General features: G+C 39.5%; 1 protein-coding gene across 3 annotated transcripts in view; it reads left to right on the top strand.

Moving 5' to 3' along the window:
• STK4 (serine/threonine kinase 4) overlaps positions 1-25,052 on the top strand; it is a 47,647-nt gene that overhangs the window by 1,931 nt on the left and 20,664 nt on the right. Inside the window, exons 2-10 of one of the 3 annotated variants that reach the window (XM_075166455.1) lie at positions 944-1,024; positions 1,884-2,012; positions 3,930-4,044; positions 4,587-4,751; positions 5,167-5,334; positions 5,898-6,035; positions 6,628-6,756; positions 9,037-9,223; positions 22,555-22,712. In XM_075166455.1, coding sequence (XP_075022556.1) covers positions 944-1,024; positions 1,884-2,012; positions 3,930-4,044; positions 4,587-4,751; positions 5,167-5,334; positions 5,898-6,035; positions 6,628-6,756; positions 9,037-9,223; positions 22,555-22,712 — 1,270 coding nt within the window. Of the gene's footprint in view, positions 1-943; positions 1,053-1,883; positions 2,013-3,929; positions 4,045-4,586; positions 4,752-5,166; positions 5,335-5,897; positions 6,036-6,627; positions 6,757-9,036; positions 9,224-22,554; positions 22,713-25,052 lie in introns of those variants that run through there. The other 2 variants (XM_075166456.1, XM_075166457.1) reach the window with 2 other exon arrangements.

Genomic DNA, 25,052 nt, shown 5'->3' on the forward strand with positions numbered 1-25,052 from the left:
CTGTTTTTCAGAATTTTTTTTTTGTTGGTGTGAAAATGAAAGAGCATTTGTTTGTGGGCTGTTGAATACTGCTTGTTCGACAGTAAAATACTTTGTTATCAGAACTTTTTTTTTTATGTAGTCCTTAGCTATTTCAGGAGGTTTCTTGGTGACCAGCTCTCCGTGTGGTAGAGGTGGACTGAAACAAATGGGATTGATCTTGCTGCTTTGTGTACAGAATCTCCCTGAAAGTTGTACTGGGGGCTAGGGGGGCTAAGTGAAGGATCACAGTACATAGCATGTGGTTTTTCCCCTAGGAAGTATTCCAGCTGACTTTTATTAGCAATGCATTTAAGAGGGATGGACCAAGCAGCATTAAGATCTTGAAAGAGTCAGATATCAGTTTCCTTTCCCTTTTTTTTTTTCCCCCTCCCGGTAGAATTTTCCTAGTATTTGTCCAGGCCCACAAAGTTAAGATGTGAACTTCTGATGTTAAGAACATACAGGTGAGATCAGTATTGCCTCCTTCCGCCCAACAAGTATATTCTACACGTACTCTAAGGCATGAGGGAAGATGATGTTCCCTTTTGCATGGCCTTAGTACGTGTCCTTCCATTCAAGATATTGACCTTTAGCAGATATGTTCAGTAGCTGCAAGACTCTGCAGTGTTGTGTTGGGATTTGACCACCGGCATGTGGATCCCGAGATGCGTTTCCACCAAGAGGAACTCTGGATTTGTGTGCCTGATCACATTCTGTTCTCTGTAATTCCTGGTCCTTTTTTGCTGTTAGATGCTAATAATATTCGGTCTCCTGATGAGGTGAACTAAACTTACTTCATAATCAATTTACTTCATGCTAAGCCTCGCGTATGTTTAAGCAGTGCTATTTATTCTTCTGTTTCAACAAAGTCCAAACTGCCATAAAATTAAATGTAATTATTTCTCCATTCTTACATATACAGGCAGCTGAAGAAGTTAGATGAAGACAGTTTAACCAAACAACCTGAAGAAGTATTTGACGTATTGGAGAAGCTTGGAGAAGGGTATGTGCTCTATTTCAATATGCCCAACGTACGTTTCTCTAAGAACAAATCTATGTAATGGGTATGTGTTCAGCGTTCTCTGACTTTTCACTTTTGTCATGATCCTGTTACTGCAAAGGTATGTACTAACATAGTGACAGTGTTTGGTTAGTAACAAAATAAAGAATTTGTTTCCCAAGAGTAAGATATCTTAATCCAAGCAGTAGCTTATGGCTCAGCAGTAGGGAGTTAAAACATTGTTGAAAAACGCCAATCTGAAGTTGATAGGGCTTTGTGGGAACTCGAGGTTTTGTAGTTCATCCCTGGTGCCTCTTGTGGAAGATCTGCATGCTGGAAATGAACTTCTGTTGCATTGTGCCGCTTGACAAGGCAGAGCAGCATCGGAATGCTCGGTGAGTGACATGTTTGCCTTCTTAAGCAGTTCGTTTGAAAAAGCTGATTTGTAAATCTGCCTGGCTGCTGTACGTAAAGAAGCTGGAAATAAGACAGGTAATATCTGAGAAGAACAAGCAAACCTCTGACCAGAGCTGTAGTTCTTACTGATGCTCAGCTGCCACTGTATGCTGGAAAAAGAGAGAATTGTATTTGTTGGATTAGTGTAGAAGGCCCTTCCAAAGCTATGGGCAGTGTAATGATGATTGGCTCCTTTCTGACCGTCTTAGTGTGCTGTGACTTATTTGTATTATTATAGTGTTTAGAAGCTAGTGGACGGATTATTTACATTAAAATACAAAATATTTTGAGCAGAAGGATAGTTAATTTTTTACCTGATGGTTGCACTTGCAAAAAGCAAAACCATAACATTTGCATTTTTAAAATGTTGTTGCCTTCAGCGTTTGTTTAATATTTTGTTTCGTAGTTCCTATGGCAGTGTGTTCAAAGCCATTCATAAAGAAACGGGTCAAGTTGTTGCAATTAAACAAGTTCCTGTGGAATCTGACCTGCAAGAGATTATAAAGGAAATATCCATAATGCAGCAATGTGACAGGTAAATGTATACTGCAAAATTGGTATGCAAAGGAAAGTATTGTCTATGATCTGGCATTTTAATCAAATAAAAGCCATGATGTTGCCTTAAATGTTTTTTAAAAGGCCGACTTGTACGATCAAGTTACCTCGTGTTAACTGACCGTTTGGGTAGTGTTAATCCAAGCAAAGGTAAGACAACGAAAATTTAGCTTGCAACAAGAGAGCATTCAGCTAAATTGAATAACCTTGCACTTGCTGCCAGCAGAGAGCCAAGCGTGTGAGCAGTAACTGCGGTTCTCCCCATGCACCGTCACTTGTTGAACAGTGGTAACTTGATTGTGTGCTAGAACAGCAGTTCCCATGTCCAAAGGGGTAATGAATCCTAAACAAGTTTTGGTATGGACATAGGAAACTGTTAGAAGAGAGTTTTTTGTTTGTTTTTTTTTTTTTTTTTGGTTTTAAGGGGCATGTGGATTAGAGCCACTAATGCATGACTGCTCTTGCATGTGCATAATCTACGTGCTGTCATCTGCTTGGGTGGCAGAATTGTCCTTCCTGGCCATTTTCTGCCTGTGCAGGTTCTAGTGCGAAACAAGCTGTTTGCTGATCTGAGCATCCCCAGAATAACTTGCTGGCAGCTCTGCGGGCTGATGGTTGGCTCTCTGGGTTGTCTTTGCATGTTTCTTATGGGAAAAGATGTTGTGCTAACTTAGCTAATGAGAAGCTCGTGGGTGCAGAAGACCTCTTCTCAAAGTGTGTCCTAGGCTGAAAGTTTAAAATATACTAATTTCTTCTGGTAGTATGAATTTAGCCTTAAGAAACACTACTTTGGTGGACTTCAGGCATGGAAAACTATATAAAATAAATTACATTAGCAATATAAAACCGTGGTCCCAGTCACTCTATTGTACTTCACCCTCCCTATCTTTAAATGAAGGTGACTGGTGGCAGACAACAAAATGTAACTTTGAAAGTATTTGTTAGTGAAAAATCTTACTGTGTAACTTGGAAAACATTACTAGGTGTCTCTTTCCTGAAAGAAATTAAATATTAGCATTGTAAGGCCTAAAATGAGACCTTGCAGTTACGAACAGCAGAGGGAGTGAATCACTGGAACATCACGTTTTCCGTGCAGGCATTAAGGGACGCTGTGCGGTTGCTAGTTTTACAGTTTTTCATTAGAAAATATTCAGCAGAGAATAGATTAAGTGCACTTTTGTTCCTTAGCTCCGTTCCCACAAAATCAGGAACAGTTTTTCTGTTAGTTTTCTGCTTTGCCTTTTCCAGAGGACAGATGGTTATTCTGATCAATAGACTTTACTAGGTGGTTTGCTTTTTGGGCAGCCAGATAGCTGACTGTGAGAGACAGTCTTAGGTTGAACTGGTTTCCTAAAATACATCCTGGACTGGATTGTAGAAACAAGTAGGTGCATGTGGTAGTGGGGGAACATTTGTCTTAATGAACATGATAGCTGTTTTCCAGCAAACTTTGGACCTTATTTAATGTTTCCATTTGGTTGCAAATGCTCTGCAGCAACTGTACCAGGGACTGCTGTGGTCTGTTTCTCATTCCCTTGTCCTGCCTTCTTGCTTGCCGTAGCACTGACCTTGTTGTAACCTGGTTCAGGGAGCTAAACCAGATTGAAGGCTAATCGCTCCTTATTTCTATAGGATTTGTGTTCAGATGGTTTGGCGCTCTGAAGTGACTTACTGGCAGGTCAGATGAGCACCACTGTGGGGAAGAGGCTTGGCGGAACTATAGTAGTCCTGTGCAACTTCAGACTGTTTAGGAATAATTTTGATCAGGGTTTCAGTGGCACTTCAACTCTGAATTTCTAAAACTTATTTAGGGACTCTGCAGTGTGTTTTGCTTATTCAGTTATGCTGGTTACTGGTATTTGACCTTTTGTTTTCTTCTTTTTTTCACATTTCATAGTCCTCATGTGGTGAAATATTATGGCAGCTATTTTAAGAATACAGACCTGTGGATAGTCATGGAATATTGCGGCGCTGGATCTGTGTCTGATATTATTCGATTACGAAATAAAACTGTACGTCCTTTCTCCTTTGAATGTATGAATGGGAAACAGGCGTGTGCAGTAGCTGAAGGAAGCTGAGTAGTTTGGGCATAATTCCCACGGTGTTCAATGCCTGACACAACCATTGGCCATACTTGAGATATGCAGGTCCTTTGCTCCTCTGAAAATGAGAAAGCTGATTACATTGGTCGAGTTTTAATTATCTGGACAATGTAATCAGTGGAGCAGATTTTGGTTTGTTGGCTTTCCTGAAAACCCAGACCGATTCTGAGTAACAGACTCTACTTTGTCTTACTTCGGTTATTGCAGGATAAGAATTACTAGTTGAGAAAGGGTTATGGTATGTGAAATATGGTATGTGTGTATATGTATACTTGTTGTAATCTAATTCTACTACATAATGCTGTAACTCGCTAACTAATTTCCCATTAGCATGACAACCTTTCATGAAGGCAATTAAATGGTAATTAGTGAATGTCAGGAAAACAGACTGAAACACAATAGTGTTATATCTCAGCAACTGATAGGTTGGCAGTAACTCTTCTTTTCTTTAGCTCACAGAGGAGGAAATTGCTACAATAGTGCAATCAACACTGAAAGGACTAGAGTACCTGCATTTTATGAGGAAAATACACAGGGACATCAAAGCTGGAAATATATTGCTAAATACAGAGGGACATGCTAAACTTGCAGATTTTGGAGTGGCAGGACAACTCACAGTAAGTAAAACCAAGATGGTGATGGTTGTGTACACGTCAGTTTATCTTTTTAACCTGCATGTGAGTATGACATGCTTGTGAAGACTTTGAGAAATTGTTCTAAACTGGTTTTTAGCACTTTACATCAACATAATGAGATGCCAAACCAGCAAGAGATTAGAGCAGAGCTTCCTTTATGGAAGCTGCTATACCTAAGTAATGGTTTGCAATAGCATTTGCTGTTTTCTTCAGAATATTAGTAACTTCTGTAAGCACATTTCAATTCCTCTTTGCAGCTCTCTGTATCCCAGTGTTGCTGAATCTAATAACGTGCGTGTGTGCAAATGGAAGATAATTAAGGTGATGATTCATTAGTGAATGTTTGTGGCTAATACAATTGCCATTGTCTGGATCTTTATCCTGTTCTTCTTCTCAGGACACCATGGCAAAACGGAACACAGTTATAGGGACCCCATTTTGGATGGCTCCAGAAGTGATTCAAGAAATTGGGTATAATTGTGTTGCAGACATCTGGTCTCTGGGAATCACTGCAATAGAAATGGCTGAAGGAAAGCCACCATATGCAGATATTCATCCTATGAGGGTAACGACTGTGGCCTTTTAAAATGTATTGCTGTATGGAAAGGATTTGCTATTATAGCTGGCTGAATAACATATCAATATACCATCTTGCTTTTAATTTTAAATTTTTTTTTCAGTTCTTTGTACTGTTGATTAAATGAAAAACAGGTCTTTGAGAAGGAGAATCTGCATGGGAAGGAAAATCACGATCCTCTTCTGTTAAGACATAGCTGAAGCTCCCTGTGTTGGGTGTGAAGAAACATATTTTCAGCTGTTTAATCCAAAGTGATTTTTCTTTTTTATGCAAGCACAGATTTTTAAGACTTAAAAATGGCAGATTCACACCTTTTGGGGCATGTAATGGCTCAGACAGAGGTGTAAGCACCTGGTGAGAAAAGTCTGATTTCTTGCTACTTGATCCATCTGAGCAAATTTATGTATAATATTGGCACAAACTCTTCAGAAGCAACAAACTTGAAATGTCTATCGTTCTTTAGTACCAGCGTATGTTTGTGTGTATTTATGTTGTATTGTTGGAAAGCTTTAAACTTTGTTTGGAAATCTGGAATATTCTTCTGTTTTCAGGCAATTTTCATGATTCCTACCAATCCGCCTCCAACATTCCGGAAACCAGAGCTCTGGTCAGACAATTTTACGGACTTTGTAAAACAGTGTCTTATTAAGAGCCCGGAGCAGCGTGCCACTGCAACACAGCTTCTGCAGGTCTGCCTTTTCTTACAAGAACGTAAGCTCTAGAGAAGGCTTGCTAGGGTAGGCAGTGCTGCATGTCTGTTGGTTTCATTTCTTGCTGCTCCTGCTTACTACAGATTTTACTGTTTTAATATCTCGTTTTAAAAATTTTACACTCAACTTTTCAGTTCTTCTCTAAGAACCAGTCTAACTTCAATTTCCTATCTTTGTCTTCCCTGGGTTGCTTGTTTGTCTTTTGGAGTTTTGTGTTTTGGTTTTTTTTTTTTTTTTTTACTTTCAAATTCTCACCAGCACTGCCAAGAAACTGCCTATTAAAACTAAAAAGGGGAGGCTAAATGAAAGTGATTGCTCAGAATGGTCTAGGTATGGTGATGATCTGTGTAATTGGTTCTTTACAGCTAAGCTGCTAAGGAAAGAAATAAGTAGAGTTTGGGAGGGGAATGAGCCCAAGGTCTCACAGCAGTAGTGCCTTTGGATCATGTTTATTTTAGCAATGTATTGAGTTAAACCTTAATTTTGATTGGAAGTAGGCCATAGTGACGGTGTCTTACTGTTTCATCTTGGTTTGCATGCAGTGCTTATTTTTTTTTAAAATACTTCTCAGCACCCATTTGTTAAAAGTGCCAAAGGAGTGTCAATTCTGCGAGACTTGATTAATGAAGCAATGGATATCAAGCTGAAACGTCAAGAGGCGCAACAGCGTGAACTAGATCAAGATGATGAAGAAAATTCAGTGAGTATTTAATAGCAACAGTGTACGAAGTCCAAACTCTTGCTCCTTTCGTAAGGCTTAGCTGCTTTGGTTTTTCATTTTGCAATGTTTTGTCCAATTGCCTGTGGATTTGACTTAGTTCTCCAGTTTTCTACTTTATGACTGCTTAACCTGATGCTTGGTCTCTGTTCAATCCTTATATTTGAGTGGGATAGCCAGCATGTATGGCTTACTGTTTAGCTTAGAGCGTAGCTAGTGACCTGCGATTGAGTAAGTCTACAAAGTAGTGTATGCAAAAGACTTGGTACGTTTTCCCAGTTGGATTATATTATTTATGCAGTAATGAGAATTTTTCATTGTAGATTCAGTTCTTAGTATAAACTAATAATATCACCCATGGTGCACTATAAGTACGTTATGTTGTTTTACTATTGTTGTGCTTTAGAACCTTCCTTATAGAAACTTTCTACTACACAAGAGCAACCGACAGAAGCCTGAGGTGAGGGCATGACAAGTGTTCAGGGGATTGCTGTGAATTTAAGTTCGAGCTCCTTGTTTCAGTGGTTACAGCATGTGAATATGGAAAGCATGTTGAAAGCTGTTTTTTGAGCCTCTGCCTGCTTCAACCTGAATAAATGAAAGGGGCAGCAAAAGGCATTGTATGCCAGAGTCCTTTTCAGAGGTTAGACTTGAATAGCATGGTCACAGTATCTATGCTTGAAGACATTGTTCATCTAGTTTTCCAGTTCAGGACTGCCTATTTGTTCAGTGTGGAAGTATCTTTATTGGTCATGTTGCCATGATGTTGACTCTTAAGAGTGTTGTCCCTACCCTCTCTCCTTCATTTCTGACTGATCTGGAGTCATATTGCTGAGAGATGGTGTCTATGTAGTGGAGTTGAGTGGTTTCTGTCGGGGGGTGTGTGTGTTTTCCTAAAGCTTCTCTACTCCGTGTCTGCTAGCAGAAGAGCATTCCCAAGCACTTCCCAAGTGCTGTGGAAATTTCTGCTGTAGTCCTTTGTTAAATGATGTGTAGCTAACAGATTTATTACTTCCTCTCACCCACTCATCTCCACATAAAATTACTTTTCCTCCATTAACATATCCTGTAGTTTTCTCCTCCTCTTGCTATTGGTTTTGAGGTTGGGAAGTAAATTATGTAGACAGCTTTGACAGAACAGATAAAATGCATGGAACACCAGAAGGTGGAGGGGTGTACTTCTTTCTTTCAATGACATTGAGATGCAGTATTACAGCTTGATGTGCGAGATCTGTGTTTTCCCTCTAACAGTAATACAGATCAGTAAGCCCATGGTCATGCATAAAGAACTGTGGACTTCATCCTTATAACAAAACATGAGCATCTCATCCAAGGTGAGATGCTAGAAACTCTACTGTAAACCTAGGAAGTGACTTCCGTTGTTGTAGTTGGATACTTGGTCCACATTTCCAAGAAAATAAATAGATTGTGGAAATTTTGACCTTGTTCTTCATGAAATCCTACTCACAATGTATACTTAGTGAAGCACACACCACCTAATGAAACTATGACCTTTGGCTGACGTAACTATCTGCCAGGAAGTTGTCCTGCCAGAATTTGTTTTAGGAGCTTGTGTTTTCCTACAGAATCAGTCTCTTGAGCCTTGACAGCAATAATTCAAACTTCTATAATATTAGTACCTATTAACAAATGGAAAGATAAGAAATAATTTTCATCTGAAAACAATGACTAGACTTTGATAATTTCATTCCTTTTTAAAGACTTGCAAATTCAGTTCATTTTTCTCCAGTGCTTCTCCAGTTTATAGCAAGTAAAACTACCTAAATGTTAAAGACAAGCTCCTAAAAAATAGGGCGATCATTTTTCTCCAGGGTGCCACATGCGCTCAAAACTTAGACCTGTTGCTGTCTAATAACTAATACTTTACCACTTGAGATAGGGGTTTTATGTCAACAGTTAAAACTAGCAACATGAATAGAAACACTAACAACTGAATGAGTATTGTAATCTACTCTTACAGACAGGTCACCAGGTCAGAAATGAGGTACAAGATGCATTGAGAAGCTTTGGCTGATTATTTATCTGTTCTCTTATTTATCAAGCTGGCAGAAAAGTATAAAGACTTCATTACCTGCTTGGAGATGACAGGGAGAGAACTAAGTACATAAAATGTCGTTGGCTTCCGTGTGTATTTGTAAAAATCTCTGAATTAGTAAGACTTGTTAGTGTACTTGAGTACAGACACTCTTTGTGGGAGTTCACCACCATCAGTAAAAATGTATTTATGGCATCCTTGTACAGGAAGAAGATGAAACCGATTCAGGTACCATGGTGAGGGCGAGCGGAGATGAAACTGGTACCATAAGAGCTGTCAACACGATGAGTGATGGAGCCAACACAATGATAGAACATGATGGCACCTTGGAATCCCAGTTGGGTACAATGGTCATAAACACAGAAGAGGAAGAGGAAGAGGGCACCATGAAAAGTAAGAAAACATCTTTAACTTCTAGAATATTATTTAAGACCTAATGTGGGCTATGATATGTATTCCCAACCTGCTTTGCTGTTTTTTGTAGCTTACTGTGATGTCTTTTGGTTGTAGGGAGCTAAAACTCCTAGGTCAATGCTCTCTGGCAGTAGAGAAGAGAGACCCTTTCTAGGTCCAAGTTTCAAGCCATTCTTTTTAGTCTTGCACTTGGTATAGCTGGTGAATTGTGCACAATTTCTGCAAGCTTCTGTGCTGATAGAATAAGATCTGATTCTAGCTAGTATGGTTTTTTTGTTGGTTCTTTTTTGCCTGTTTTGTCTTACAGAATGTAGAGGAGGGAGACTCTAGCACAGGGTTAATCAAAAAATTTGTGTTGCTTTAGAAGGTGATCTGGCTGTAACCTGGCATGTGAAAACAGCAAGTCTGTTTCAGAACTGATGCATCAAATTAAGGGCTACATTTATGAAATGACAGATATCTTGCACATTTCAAACACAGCAAGGCACGCAGTGGGAGGAGCGAGCATCTCTAGACTTGTGTGTTCCTTTAGTGTTACTTTAATCACTAAGGACAACTGAATAAACTGCTGTTCTGAGACATTCAAGTTGAAATTTGTTCTGCCCTAAAATAGAAAAGCTTGCTAAAACTACATGCCTTGTCATAGGATGTAAGTTTTAAAATGATGTGACTTTGATCCCTGATAGTCTGTGGAAGACCTCACAGCTTCAGCTGGAAAAGGGTTAAAAATGTTTCTTTGATTAAAGAAATGGCAGTGAGAGGCTGCCTGGAAAAGTGACTAGAAGAAAAAGAATGTTTTCTCAATTATGGATTCTCATAGAAATCTGTTCCCAATGACTGGGTAGCCTCAGGAGTATTGAGGCAGAGGTAGTCACAGATGACTCAGCTGGCCAGCTCAGATGTTTGTTCAAGGACCGAGGAAAGTGCTGAGTGGGGGCTCAGCAGTAGTTAAATATGACCATCATCGGCAAGGCTTGTTCTTTTGGCTCTTGCACTGCTTCTGAAGACTTCCTTGGCTATCTGATTTTGAACCTTTAGCTCTTGTGGGCAAGGAAAAAATTCTTAACGGGATTTTTCCAAACTCCTTTTCTCAGGAATTTCTGTGTTGAAAGCTTCTTCCATGTGGGGGCTCTCTAGAGCTTGTGGAAAGATGCTGGTTTTGGGAGTGAAATTTCAGCAGAATCCGTTTAAAGAGTTTTCCAAACTTTGGCAAACATTGATTCAGCACATTAAAAAACAGGTGTCAGCCTATGTAGCAGCTTGTTGCAATAAAGTCAGTGGAGTAATGCCATCGGGTTTTGTGGAACAAGGTAGCTCTAGCAAGGAGACGGATGCTTAGAGTAGCTAAAAGGTCACCCAAAGAGTGGGACGTGTTAACAGCCTTAAATAAACCTAGTGAAGTTGCAGTTTCTTTACAAACAGAGAGTAGGGTTAGTTTCTCATCATCAGTGTGTGTTGTTCCATTTCGTGATTCACAATACAGAGGTTTTACTGTCTGTGGTGCTCCTGACAGGCTACCAAAGGTGTGTAAGTAAAGTGCCTCTTCACTTTATCTTCCTACGTTTAACATGTGCTTATCTTCTCACCATCTTTTTAAGATGGCAGTGCTTGTAACTCAGAAGCATCTAATGCTCTCTACGAAGTAGTGTACAGGGGTTTGAGGAGATGCCTTTGATGATATCTCTTCTGCAAGGACATACTCTCATTTTGAGTAGAATCAGTTATGAGGATATAGCAATGTCTTTAATAGAGTGTAGTATCTAACCTCAAGAGGGAGCTCCAAAACAAGCTCTAAGAGCTCTAGATCTCTGGAACTAGAAAGTCGAGTTTTTATTAACTCCCCGTTAGACTTCAGACTTCTTAAAAACACTCTGTTCTTCAACTGCTGCCGTGTAACAGAACTCAAAGCTGAGTATGCGGCAGAAGTGCTTGAGCGGCTCTGCCTTCTGGGGGAAGTGTTTTGAGATCCTGGGTGCAAGTGATGGTTGACACTGGTACTGCTTTCACATCGAGGGGTTTCACACCGTAGTATCTTGTGAAACCCAGCTGCGCTCAGCGCTCTCTCTTAATAACTTGTACCTTGATTCCAAAAAATCTGATGTTAATGAAAATGATTGTACCAGACTAAAACTTAACTTTCCCTTAACACCTTATTCTCCTCCTTCCCCAGTAGCATAATTCTGAAATTCTGGCTGCTGCACAGAGCAGTTCTGTGTTTGTTTCTTGGAAGCGCTGCAAGGCAGTGCCTTTGAGCAATTGCCTATAGCTCCATTTTTCAGCTTGCTATTTCCATATTCATGTTCTCATAACATTCAGTTAAATTAATTTAACTGTAAAGCTCATCAGGCTGCTGCAGAACTCTCTGGAGCAAGTTCTTTTTGTAATCTTAGATATAAATGTAATAATGCTGTTTGGAAACCACTGAGTTTGAAGAAGCTTCATTGATTCATATTTTTAAAGATGTCTATATTTCATTTGGCAGCTTGTGTTATGACTCACAATAAAACCTGTTTTAAGTCAATAAAAAAGTTCTGATTTTTCTTGCATGGCGTTAGTAGGAGAATTTAGCTTCCCTAGGTGTCTTGGGCTTTTTAACTGCAGGCTTCTGAGCTTATGTTCTAGCCCTTTCTCCTAATTTAAAAAATAAATCTGTGTCTTCACCAGGTTTTGGTTTGCTTTTATTTCTTTTTAATGTAAAAAGTCTTTATAGGACATTGAAATACAAAGCTTTAGATAGGAGTGTCTGGCAAACAACTTCCAGTAGCCTTGAAAGTGATTCTTGCATAAATCAATTCATGATTTTGTCAGGGTCAGAGGAAAAGCATTCTTAAATTCCAGTATTTTACATTGTAGGGGAAGTTTGTTTTGTGCTCAATTGAGCTGTAATTCTGTTTGCTTAAATTCTTTCACTTGCTTGGCTTTTTTCTGGGCACTCAATATAAATACTCAGGCAGCATTAAAAATGTCACTATGACATTCTGTTACGCATTTTGAAAGCACTCAAGTGATTGCCTGAAACCACAGATATTAAATTGCGCTGCGACACGTTTCACTTATAAATCGATTGGTAACAGATTACTTATGGATTGCAGTTAAACTATTCCAGGAAAACTTTGGAAGTAGCTGAAGAACTGTAGATGAACAATCATTTGTAATAACAGACATTTCCATTGTGCTTGAGAGCTGGAAGAACTTTTGAACTGTTAATATGTCTGAAATCATCTTTTTATAATTTTTCTATGAGAGAATATATAGTGCTAGTAGAAAGTGCAGCATTTTTTACTCTTTCTTTTTTTGCTTTTTCTTCTTTATTTGCTGTAGTCTTTAAATAGTGGAAACTTGGCATGAGTTGTACCTTCGATTTAAAGAGTGGAACGTAATTTTATAATAAAGCAAATAAATATATGGCCTTCCCTGGACTCTGCAATATGATCAGATCCAAGTGAAATAGGATCTAGTTTGTCTAGTACTATAATCTGCTCTATTTTCTATATTAAAGTGCCTCTTGCTTGTTTAAGCACCAAATAAAATGACACTGGAGAATGTAGAACTGCCAACGGTAGTGTGAGTTGGGCTGTCTGGTTTTTGGGTCGAGGTGAATGAGGGATTTGGAGAGGGTGGAAGAGTTGTGGGGTTTTCGTTAATGTGGCACGCGTTCAGTAGAGCCTCTGGTGCAGAGGTAGACCAGCAGCTCTAATAACCCTGTTGCCTCTACCTTGTAATGTAATGTGCAGGTAAAAATTCTTAATAGTTTGTGAATATTTAAAATAAAAAATTCTAGGCTTAATTCTTATAATAAAGTTAGGGGTGGTTTAGGTTTTGTTATGCTTTTACCATGCCCACGCTGCTAAATGTGGTTGTGTCTTTTTAAAAAGATATTTCCCCTTTTGAGGGGAGATTGGGTTTCATTAGCAAATTAAATGAGCTGAGATGCAAATTTGGCAACTTCCTATTAGAAAAATGATTCAGAGTAAGCTTGTTAGTCTTGGTGGCTTTGTGAGGCATCCAGGGGGTGACGCTTAAAACCTAAACCAGAGAAGTGTTACTGCCAAGACTCGCGAAACTTTTTTGTCTCCTCTAATTAACCTGTAATTTTTCATGAAAAGCAATGACTGTAAAAGCTGTAATGTGAACAGCAGAATGAATATGGATGGCAGAAGGTTTATATGATTGCATTAATATTATAATTGAATAAAGTATTACTGGTATGTAGCTGAGGTAGCTATAGGTGGTGTAATATCAGTAGTTGTCCAAAAAAGTGCAGATGCCTGTTATCCAAATAGCCAGTGCAGGTACTGTAGAGAATAGCTCCACATTTTGTCAGATTTACATCATGTGTACGTCAAAGATACTGGCTGTGTTTTGCCTCTGTTTTTCTCCGAGGACAATAGCTCTTCTTAGCATCTTCCCACTACTTAGTGTTATTAATGTCTAGTGGTACATTTCTGTGTTCAGAATAAATTGGTCCATTTACGCATAATTGGACCATAAAACACTCTTAGCGTTATGCATTTAAATAAAACACTGTTTATAGAAACACCTACATTGATTAAATTCTTCTCGAACTGTAAGAAGCATTGTGCTGCCACTCTTGAGGTGTGGAGAATATAAATCTTCACAGATAAGTCTTCTAGCTGTGTTACTTTCTGACTTTTATCTTAATAGCAGCCTTGCTGGCAAACTTGACATAAACAGCGGCAGCACAGTTTGTTTAAGAACATCACGTTGTGCGGACATGCAGACGGTATTTTTGAGCGATGGGAGGAGTTGTATATGCTGTCATTTTGTTGTTGGGTTTTTGCTGTGGGTTTTGGTTTTTCTGTTTGAATAGCGGTAGGCTACTGGACTTCGGTGCAGTGTGTTAGCAGCTGAAATAGTGGTTCTGTGCAGACTGACGCATGACAAAAAGTTAAGTCTGGGATCTAAGTTGGATGCTTGTCCACCTTCGGTTGTCCTGAATATTTGACAGAGCTTTAATGCTAAGACACAGTTAATCACATGCTAATATTTATATTTTCAGAGACACTGAAATTGGAGAAAGAGATGTATGTGTTTAACACAGCTATTTTTGCTGTTCCTAACACTTTATTATTAAGCACCCCTGCATTTGTGATGGTGGGGGATAGAAAATAGGGGGATTTTTTTTTTTTCTGGACAGAAGCATTGTCTTGAGGAAGAGGGGAAGTATGACTGACAGAGTTCTGAATATCATACAGGAGGCAATATGTTTCAGGAGACTCAACCAAGAGACAGAGTAGTAGTAAATCACTTAGTAAGTATATCTCTGTCCCATACGCATGCAAATATTTGCACGTACAGGCAAACTGTAACTTACCTGTCTCTTCTAAGAATAAACTCACTTCCTACTGGATCAAAATAAACCCTGGAGAAAGCTTTCCTCCTGAGCAGGAATGAGGAAAACTCTATAAACTCTTAAATTCTTTAATTGCAGAAGTTTAAAACCAAATTCATTTTTACCAGCAGATTTTCAAGCTTCAGGAAAAAAATGTTCATTGGCATGTTGTTTTCTGTTCTCTCTAGATAAGCAAATGAGTTTCCGGGTTATGAATAGAAAGGGTGTTAGCAGATGCTTGCCTGGTTATACGCCATTTGGGGAGCCTGAGCTGTTGCCCACAGCGTGCTGGACCTGAAGACTGCATCCCTGTCGATGGGGTTGTTTCTTGTTAAGATTCATCAGAACCTGAGCCAGATGATGCAGGATATGAAATGTTCACTTCTTTCTTGATGCTCCTTCATATCTCGCTGCCTGTGTCACATACTGTAGTTGCTGGACTAAATTAGCAGTTCAAGCTAATGAGGTGAAAGACGTAGGTGTCCACTGAAAAATTGTGATGGAAGAAGAAAGGTGCTATATATTTATAATCTTTTCTGAGTTTTTCTGTAAAAGAGATTCAAAAGGAGTTTACCTGGTCTTAAACAGCTTTCATTACTGTGAGGATTTCCTCTTTCAGAAAGAGTCTTCAATTATATACACCACAGCTTTGGATGAGTATTGGTACTCTTTTCCTTAGATGACTTTGATGTCTTATATTCATTAAAAGAGATTAGTTAGGATACCTAGTGTTGATTTTTATGGTCATTTAGGAACTCCTTCTTAATAGCAGGACCTGTCAGGTAGGTTCTGCTTTGATTTAGTTTGAGATAGACCATAATTATGGGAGGACTTGTCCTCATAAGCTTCAATAGATATGAAGTGCTATGTGGTCTGCTTTTAATGTGAGGAAATCTCAGCTTGCGTTGCCATGGGGTGAATTCATTAATGATGGAGCACTTTTTGCTCTGGTTGAATAAATTGGCATCTCTCTGCTCTGCTGCATAAAATGACTCAGTCCTGTTCATACTGTACAAATTATGCTGTCCAGCTGCTAAAGTTCATCTGTGATCTCTAAGAAATAGCCTGAAGCAAATAAAGCTGCAATTCCATTTGAAATTTAATATTAATGAAGTGTTGCTTGCACATAATCATCAGGCGCTGCTCTGTGTATCCTAAATATGTGTGCATTTTAAGCCTTCAAGTTACATAATTCAATCTAAAGCAGACAGAAGCTTACTGAGACTACTGGGGACTAAGCCTGTGAGAAGTCAGTGGAAGATCTATGCTTATTTAGACCACTAAAATGAAAGATGACATTGGATATGAGAACCCCTTTAAAAAAAAAAAAAAATTAAAAAAGGGAAGGTGAACACTGCAGAGGATAATGGTTTGAATGCTGAAGAGCTGAGGCTTGTTCAAGAGCAAGTGTGTATACACTGGCTACCCATAAAGTTCAGACTGGAAATGAGAGGGTTTATAACTCCAGGAGAATAGCAAGCCTGTCAACAGCAAGGACAAAGCAAACCAATTGCTTTGTCCTCAAGATCAATAGATCTTGATCCTTCTGTGAAAGAAACTATATAATATTATATGTGATAGCAGAAGGCTGTGCTGCTTGTCCCAGGGGATCCTTTCTGGCATTACGTCTGACTAAAGGCAGTGATAGCTCTGCTTTCTTTCAAGTTAACATGAGTGCTCTTCACTGCATCTCTGCAGAGCTGTTTTGAGCTTCGGCTCGTAGGGGTGCAACTTCCTGAGCTTTGTGCAGGGCGTTTGTGATACTTTCTTAGCACAAGTCAACATTTTTGGTTTTGTTGCTCCTGACACCTCATTCTCGTAAACACAAGTATTCTCCAGAGCTGAGGCCAGTTGTCTTTCTAAAGATTGCAGCCTCCTGAAATCTTGACAAATACATATATGTGTACCAAGTATCACATTTTAGTTTGATATTGCTAATGTAGTAATTGATCACTTCATTGTCGTTGATTTACATTACCTTCTTTGTAGTTGAATTTGTAGCATGATCCCCTGACTGTTCCCAGCCACTACTCTAGCTCCAATTTTGATGATATAAGGGATGAAATCTCTCACCGCGGCTTCAAGAATAGGTATTTTAAGTATTAACTGTGTTAACTTAACTGACTTGAGTAAAGTGTGTGTTCCCGAGTTATCTTTCTGTCTCATGATAAGCTTTGTGACTCTAGAATTCACCCTAGGTAGATAATAGCAATCTCTTTCAAGAGGAAAGAATAACAAAACAAGGGTTCTTCTGCTGTCAAGTTTGAGTAGAGAAGAATAATTTTAGAGAAAAGCAGAAATTCTAGTTTCATTACTCAGCAAGCTTGTTCAGATAGATAGAAGGACTTTATAAATCCTACTTTCCTTTTGAAGCCATCCTTTGAAGCTTATGAGCTACTGAAAATTTTCAATTGTGAGAGCTAATTTGACAAAATCAACAAAATGAGTGCTTTGATTTCTGGGACTAGATGATACTAAATGATCTGGTTTCACAGATATTCTTTACTGCTGGGGAAAAAAGTAAATCTCTTGCTGGTTTAATTGCCTGTGCTGTTTCTTCTCTATCATTCTACTTTCTCTGTAGCATCATATGGAAGTACAAATGTCTCGAAGACTCTCCACACCTTCTTTGTCGTCATCTGCTTGGTGTAAGCAGGTCTGTATGCTGCAGTCAGCCACTAATTCTGACCTCTTCCATTCCCTCAAGTATTCAGACAGGTGATGTTTTTGGGAGGGGGCAGACTGGTTTAGTTCTTCCTTAAAACTTACCATTGCTGTAGCCTCGCAGAGGAGAGGACCCAGTACGCCGAGGCCACTGGCTGTTGCTGGTGTTGCCTTGCTGGCTTCTTGCAGTGCCCTGCCTGTATCTGTCCGTTGTCTTGTGGCTTGTCTGGGCTGCGTGTGCTTTGGGTAAGGACTGTCCCAGCTTGCATGGTACCACATGCAGTTGGGCTTTGCTTTCCAGTGCTGAAAGACTAACACTGAAATCAGTGATAAACTCCTTTAAAAATCAAAATATAAGGGGATATTTGTTGCTCACAACTTATGTCATTCTCTATCTTTGGACCCATCAATTTCACATCTTTTTCCATTCTCACACACAACAATACTGATGCTCTTACACTTTCCTAAACACGACTGTATACCAGACAGCACTTGCGAGTTTTCTGGGGAGGGCTTCTGTTCTTCACCGCATGGCAGGCTGAAGGAGGAGCGGTCCTCCCAGCGCCTGTGGCTCTGTACAGCTAGCCCAAACCTGCAATTCTGCAGTCAGCTGGACCGGCTCCAGCGGAGCTGTGGTGTTCCATTTGTGTAATTAATACAGCTCCTAAAAAGATGACTGCGTATCTAAATGGCAGACCATTAATGGCTCCAGGGAGCTCCGCGGCTCATCCTTATAAGCAACTCTTTAGGTTCCAAAATAAATGCATGGTGAAGCCTTTCTTATCACCGCAGGGTGACCTTCTCTGCTCTTCTCTGGCTCTTCTCTGCCGCACTTGTGATCTCACTTTCTGTCAAATGTTCATATTTTAGTCTAACCCTATAAAACTAGGAAGTTAAATGCTTTTTGGCACAGACACGTTTAGTGTGGTGTCATCTTTCAGCAGCATCTGCTTCTGCAAATAGCAGTGATCGATTTTTGTCTTCAGCTGCCTATTATCAAAATCTTAAAGATATAGCAGTGTGATTCTTGTGTTGAATTAATAGCAGATCATCTTTGGAAAGATGACACTGTTGTTAAGTGCCAAGATTGACGAAAGAAATCCAGTCATGCTGGGATGATAATTGATTTGGTGTAATATCTTTCTGTCTCTGGGAACGTTTCTGTCGGTCTTGCTGCATATGCAACCCTGCTGAGATCATAGCAGCAACTAAGATTTCAGACATTTTAGATCTATATTCCAGATATTTTTCATTTTATATTATCTTTTTTTCCATTCTTTGCTTGTCAGTTAGCAATCTCTATTTTAATCAGCTTAAAACCAAAACCAACACTAAATAAAGATGCAGTGTTACATGTTGATATGTAGAAATGTGCTAAAATTGGTGACTAAATGTACTAAAATTGGTGAGTAAATGTTGCATGCAGTTGAAAGGCCTAAGGTGACTTGCAAGGTTAGAGGTGTCTGACAGCGGGTGTGAAGAGCATGAGTTGCAGAAGAGCTTGGCTTGGCAGGGACCTGTGGAGGTCATCGGTCCGGTTCCCTGTGTGATGGCTGGGACCAAGTGCAATGTCAGAGCCGGTTGCTCAAGGCCTTGCACAGTCGCTCCAGCCCTGCTCCGTTGCACAACCATCCCTTTTGTGAAAACTTTCTTCCTTATTCAGCCCAGTCGCCCTTGCTGCAGTTCAGACCGTTCCTCTCACCCTTTCGCTGGGGAGAGGCGGGCTCCGATGGCCTGTTGGGGTGGGAGACCGCAGCTAGAGCCCCTCCTGCCCTCCCCAGGCTGGGCGTTTACCCCCTTCCCTCCCACCCTCTCAGCATGGCAGAGACCCCTTCGGTGTCACGGCAGCCTTCTGCTGCAGCCCCCCAGCTTTTTGGTCACTTGTACTGGTGGGGCTGAAAATCCAGTTGTACTCTTCAGGATTATAAACTACCACCACCACTTCATGTGCTTCCTCCTTTGTCTGTTTCATTTCTGCACGAAAACTTTTAAGTTTTATTAAAAACCATAAATTTTATTAAATAAAGCTTGGGTTTGGATATGCCTTTCGATAGTTCAATGATAGGTTCAACAATTCAACAATAGGTGGTTGTTCAGTAGATGTAACTAGTTGTTTACAAATATTACAGTTCTTGGCAAAACACAAGATGTGGGGAAATAAGCATGATTCTTTTAAGTGACACTCTGTTCACTCACACCAGAGCTTAATTCAGTCTTTTTTAAAAAAAAAAAAAGAACGGAATAAGCCACAGTCACTGGAGTGAAACACTTGCTTTCAAAGTCTCCTGTGCTGCAGACAATTGTTTTCAAAACATACAGTACAAGCTTCATTTAGATTTTCTTTTTTTTTTTTTTTTTTCCTAGGAAGCCTGAATTACTGAGACCTAGGCTGGCTGTCAGTAAGCTGTGTATAGATTAGCCTAGGTGGTTATGAATTCCTCTATTTCTACAAAAATTGTTGGTGTTAAACATTGCCACGATTGGCCATAACAACTTACCTCCTGCTTCAAACAGGCTGGACTGCAGCAGAATATAAGGGGTGTATTTACTTCATTCTAAATAAATGTTTTATCACTTAGCAGTAATTGGATTGCTATTGTATTTCAGTAATTATTCCCAACAGCAAATCTGTTCTGTACTTTGCAGACGTGTTCCCTGACTGACCTTCACGCAGCCTGTCTGAAGGTGTCCTTTCTTCATCTAATTCTGTACGATGAGGTTTTTGGTTTTGTTTTTCAAAAAAGGGGGAACTACTGCCAGGGGTAGAATAATTTGTCTTTGCACCAGTTGTCATAGTGCAAACATATAAGCACTTCAGTTCATGCTTGAGCTTTTAGCTGGCCCTAGAGAGGCACTACGATGCAGTGCTTTTTCAAAATGCATTGTGACATATCAGGCTGTCTAGAACCACGCTTCTCTCAGTATCGCAACCCAAATATCCTGCCAAGATTTCTCATACTTTGCAGAAATTTGTATTTAACACGTCTATAGACAAATAACTTCCTAAAGTATCTCATAGCTGACCAAGGAATTCATACACTTGTCTGAGAATCAGACAGAGTCTGCCAGGGAAGTTCTGGATCACTGGATGGCAATTTTACGTGCAAGAATAATATTCGGTGATTAAATCTTAATGGCTTTCCAGAGTAGCTAATATTTTTTCAAGAGGAAAGCACTGCTGAATGCCCTTAGTGAGGACTGTCTTGTGATAGCCTGCCCTCTGTACAAACTCTTGTAGGAGAGTCTCTGCGTTACGCAGACCCCACAAACCCCTCAAAGGATGGATCCATCCCCTGTGTACTTGTCTGAAGCTCTAAACTTTTGGTTGATTGCCTGCCTGACAGATTATATTTATTTCAAATGTATGGCATTCGACAGTGAACTTATTTCCACAGTCCCGAATTAGGCTATTCTGATGGCATTTTCTGTTAACTCTAGTCCTAATCCTGCTTTCTGAAAATGATGGTTTCTGCATTGCCTAAAACATGTTTCAAGTATGGTTAACCTACTCCAGTGTCTAGAGAACCATATTTTATCAGAACAAAAACATTTTACTAGGTATTGTTTATAGTGCTTACTTCCATTATGCTCACAGGTTTTTGTGAAGCATTTTGCCATAAAGAGCAGCACAATGGCATTAAGCTGTGAGTGGTTTTTAGCTGCGTTTGCAGCTGTCATGGTCTTGTGGTGCAGCCCTGTTAAAAACGTGTTTGCTTGCTGTGCAAGCCTGCCTCTTCATTTAGCTTGAGACTCTTTACAAGATATTAGCTGCACTGTAACTCACAGGCCAGGCCAGTTTTAAGTGTGAGTAGTCTGGTTGCACTGCTGAAGAAATCTTCCTTTGGGAGATAGTGAAGGTCTTTCGGTCTTGACTTGCTGTGAAGTTAAATTTTGTGTTTTCTTCCTGTGTTGGCTTTTATGCAATCTCTGCTAGGAATCAGCATTTTCATCCTCTTACTTTTCATCACTTCCTTCCCTATTGCGCTGTCGTCACCCTACAGCTGAAGCTGCCTCCGTTCGTGGAGGCCACCTCCTCTCTCTCCAAACAGGACTGGGGATCTGCTTTGATCTGGGAACTTGTGACCTTGCGTGTCTTCCTTCAGTGATGGAGATGTTTGCTGAAGGGGTTGCTAGATTTATTCGTGTGTAATGGTACTTAAATCACATGAGCAGGGATTCAGATGGTGTGATGGCTGAAGTAAGAAGGGATACATTACTGCTCGTAGCCCTAATCCCACCAACTCTCAACATACCTGGGCACCCTATAGAATGGAGTTTTACTAGCTCGTTGCTTTTACTGGATCGGCAGCATTCTTCCTTTTCTTTTAACTTCTGCTTGTTCAGAAGAATAATTTAGACAAATAAGAATAATGTAAATCAAGTTGTGCTAAAGCTTTGTGCTCTTGGCTATATCCTTTCTTCTCCCATCAGTATGGGTGAGCTCTTTGTTATTGAGAATGGTGCTTGGGAGGCTTACGAGACCTGCTCTTAAAAGTATTCATATTTAGGGGGTTAGTTTGACTCCTCTGTCTCTCTTTGTACCCTTGCCCATTTCTTATTACCCCGAGTTTCTTAAATGCAGTCTAGAATTAAATGGTTTATCTATCTGGCTTATTCGAGTAATCCACTAAGAAAGTGTGTTCAGAGGAATTAACTTACGAAAAGAAAACTAGGGCAGTAAACTTGAAAACTTACTAACTGACTGTTTATAAGAAGAAAAAAAGAAACTTTGCAAACTAATTAATCCTTCCTACACAGGAAATGTAGAACTTGACTACTTCTACCCAAGGCAAGTTATGTGATATTTGTATGGTGGAAGTGGTCTTTGAAAGCCTCGTTTTTGTACTATTCCATTTATAAATATAAAGATGAGTTTCTGCTTGTAAAAGAACGCTGTTTAGTTTTGGAGCTTTGCGTATTTTCCAGTGCATGCAACCTGGCTAGGATGAAAAAAAACCCAACCTCTCTAGTTGGTAGCAGTTTAGTTCTAGCATTCAGTGCATGAAGCTCGATTACTGGTAGTGTGCTTTGATGGATGGATTGCAGGTCTAGAGGCCAAGACCTCCAGCATTGTAATCACTTGTGTGGCGGGCTTTAAACTTCCCTTCTCCAGTTTTCTCACTGTACAGTCAGTTTTATATTTGAAAAGCTGCCGAAAAAATAGTGCTTTAGCAATACTATGTGATTTAATGTGTGCTAAAAAAATAAAATCACTTTTGGGCATGATGTAAGGCAGTATAATCGAAAATATATTTTTCAAAACAACTTTTTTTTTTATTTTTAATATTTCTAGGGAGGGATGAAACGATGCAGCCAGCCAAACCATCATTCCTTGAATATTTTGAGCAGAAGGAGAAGGAGAATCAAATCAATAGCTTTGGGAAGAATGTGTCTGGCCAGACAAAAAATTCATCTGATTGGAAAGTACCACAGGATGGAGACTACGAATTTGTAAGTCTATACTTTGAAATTCAATCAATGTGACAATCTTTAAGAGTTTTTGTCAGAGCTGCTATAAGATTATTTCTTGTTTTGGCAGACTAATGGAAACTTGAGGAGATTCTAATTGCTAATACATTTGGATGGGGCATTTTGAAAAACTCATTTTCTTTAGGTATTTCTTGATAACGATAACCAGTCATTATCTGTATACTTGTTTAAAAACAAACTAACGAACAAAAAAGCCTGAGGACATGAAGGTACAAGTTATCTTGCTTTAGTTTCCCATTATGCATTTAAAATAAAAAAATAGAATTCCTGATGGCAGTTAGAAAATGCAAATCCTGAATGTATAGTGTTAGAACCATTGAATTTCCTTGTTTTTCTGAAGCTTTGGCACTGGGTTTTGTTTTATTATGTAAACGTTGAGCTTGTCTTCATTTCTCTTTCAAATCCTCAATTTTAGTCTTCCTAACTAAGGTTCACGTGCTCAGAATTTTCAGGACTTTTCAGAAGTCCAAAGAAAGATCTATTATTCATAAATTTTATAATTCAATTCTTCTTGTAAGGATGGAAAATTTCTGGTTTGAGTTCAAAATGCCGGAAGATGCATGCTCTGCTGAACACTCTTTCCTCTGCTGCATTTTCTTTGAATGATACTTCACTGCAAGCACTTTTTACTTTAAGAGCATTTGTGCGCCCTCATGATGTCTGTCTGTGTTGCCCGTGGTTCAGGTTGTCACGCTGCGTTCAGCAGTTGGTGAGATTCACTCCACCTTCACAAAGCAGCGTGGAAAGCGAAATCCCTCTGCTAGTCACGACTCGAGGAGATGCTTTACTTTAAGGCTGGAATAATAGCTGGAGCGTTTCATTCTCTTTGTACAGATTGTATAGGCTACTGCTGTTACATAGATTTTGTTGTCTTTGCTGCTGCATCTCAAATTTTCCTGTTTAGCCTGAAAAGGATGGCTAGCTGAGGGGACCTGCTCCATTCTCTCTCTTGCAGCCCTTTGCACTGTGTTATGTTTAGCCTGAAGGCTTAAAGTCACTGCATAAACATGTTTTGCAAAAATAACCTGCAAGGTGCCTGTGTATCACAGGGTCTGGGCCAAACACACGATTCCAGTCGAGTCAGATACTCCGTTTATTCTCTCTCACCTTACATGCTGTAACTTAATTTCATGATAAACAATTATTTTATGATGTGTGGTATTTCCCAGGAAAGATGGGCTGATTTGGAGTATCTTAGAAGTCTTTTGTAGTCTGCAGAAGATGGCCCAAGGGGAAATTTGCTGTAATTATTTTACTTTCTAATTTGGTTGATATCAAATTTCTTAATTACCCTTATTTCCACTGAGTAGGATGTATTCCACCCTGCATACCGTGAGCTGTAGGTGCAGGCTGCACCCAGCGAGCGGCACAGGCAGCGTGGATGACACAAGGAAACGTCGGTGCCATTCTAGCAAATGGGACCTACAAGTATTTTTAGAATGTGCAAAGCAACTGTTTGACATGCATGTGACCTTGTTTACTGATTTCCATTAGTACTGAAGTATTGCCATGTGCATAGATTACTAGTGCGCTGGAAGCAATAAAAGCAAGCAATAAAAGCTAGCAATAAATCGGGCTTTGGGTCACCTTCATGTAGTAATTTGTAGAAATTTCACTTCCCAGCTGTATGTTTTTCTCTAGTTCAACTGTGTTGAATATACTAGCCTGTCTTGCATGCAAATTTTGTAACAGAGCTACTTTCTTTTCTATAGGATAAGAAAAATGCTTGAAAGCCACCTTAATAAATACATGTGGGTATTTGTATAGTGCTTATCTGAGGATTAGTAGCAGTAACCTCAGGTTGTGTAATGTATTCAAAGACTTAAAACTGGGTATTTTTCCTATTTGGCTAAAAATAGATCAATTTGGCTAGCTATGGGTAAAAGTCATGTTTATTAATTGAAAGCATCAATGCAATAAGCGTTGTGGAATAAGAAAACGCACACTCACTAGTAGGTGTATCAAGTACCTCTGTCCTACAGTTGCCTGCAGCTATAACTTATTTCTACTTTGTCAAAGTAGGCAGGTTTGAGCAGACTTTGTCTGTAGAGGTTTGCAGGATTCCAAGTAAAGATGAGATCAGTGAGATGCTGGGTGAATACTAGTTCCTCCTGGGCTTTAAGAAATGTTGAAATATTATTGCTTTGTGCTATTGCAGACTAGATAAATATGCCTTGTCTTCTCTTCTATTCCTCTCCCTCCGATGTGACTAGCACCTGGAGTCTCCTGTCTTCCAAAAAAAAGGGCAATGTTAAATTACAAAAGATTTTTGCTCTTTTCCCCTGTGGCAAAACCATTTGA

The sequence above is a fragment of the Calonectris borealis genome, chromosome 17, assembly GCF_964195595.1.
Source record: "Calonectris borealis chromosome 17, bCalBor7.hap1.2, whole genome shotgun sequence".
NCBI classification, from domain to species: Eukaryota; Metazoa; Chordata; class Aves; order Procellariiformes; family Procellariidae; genus Calonectris; species Calonectris borealis.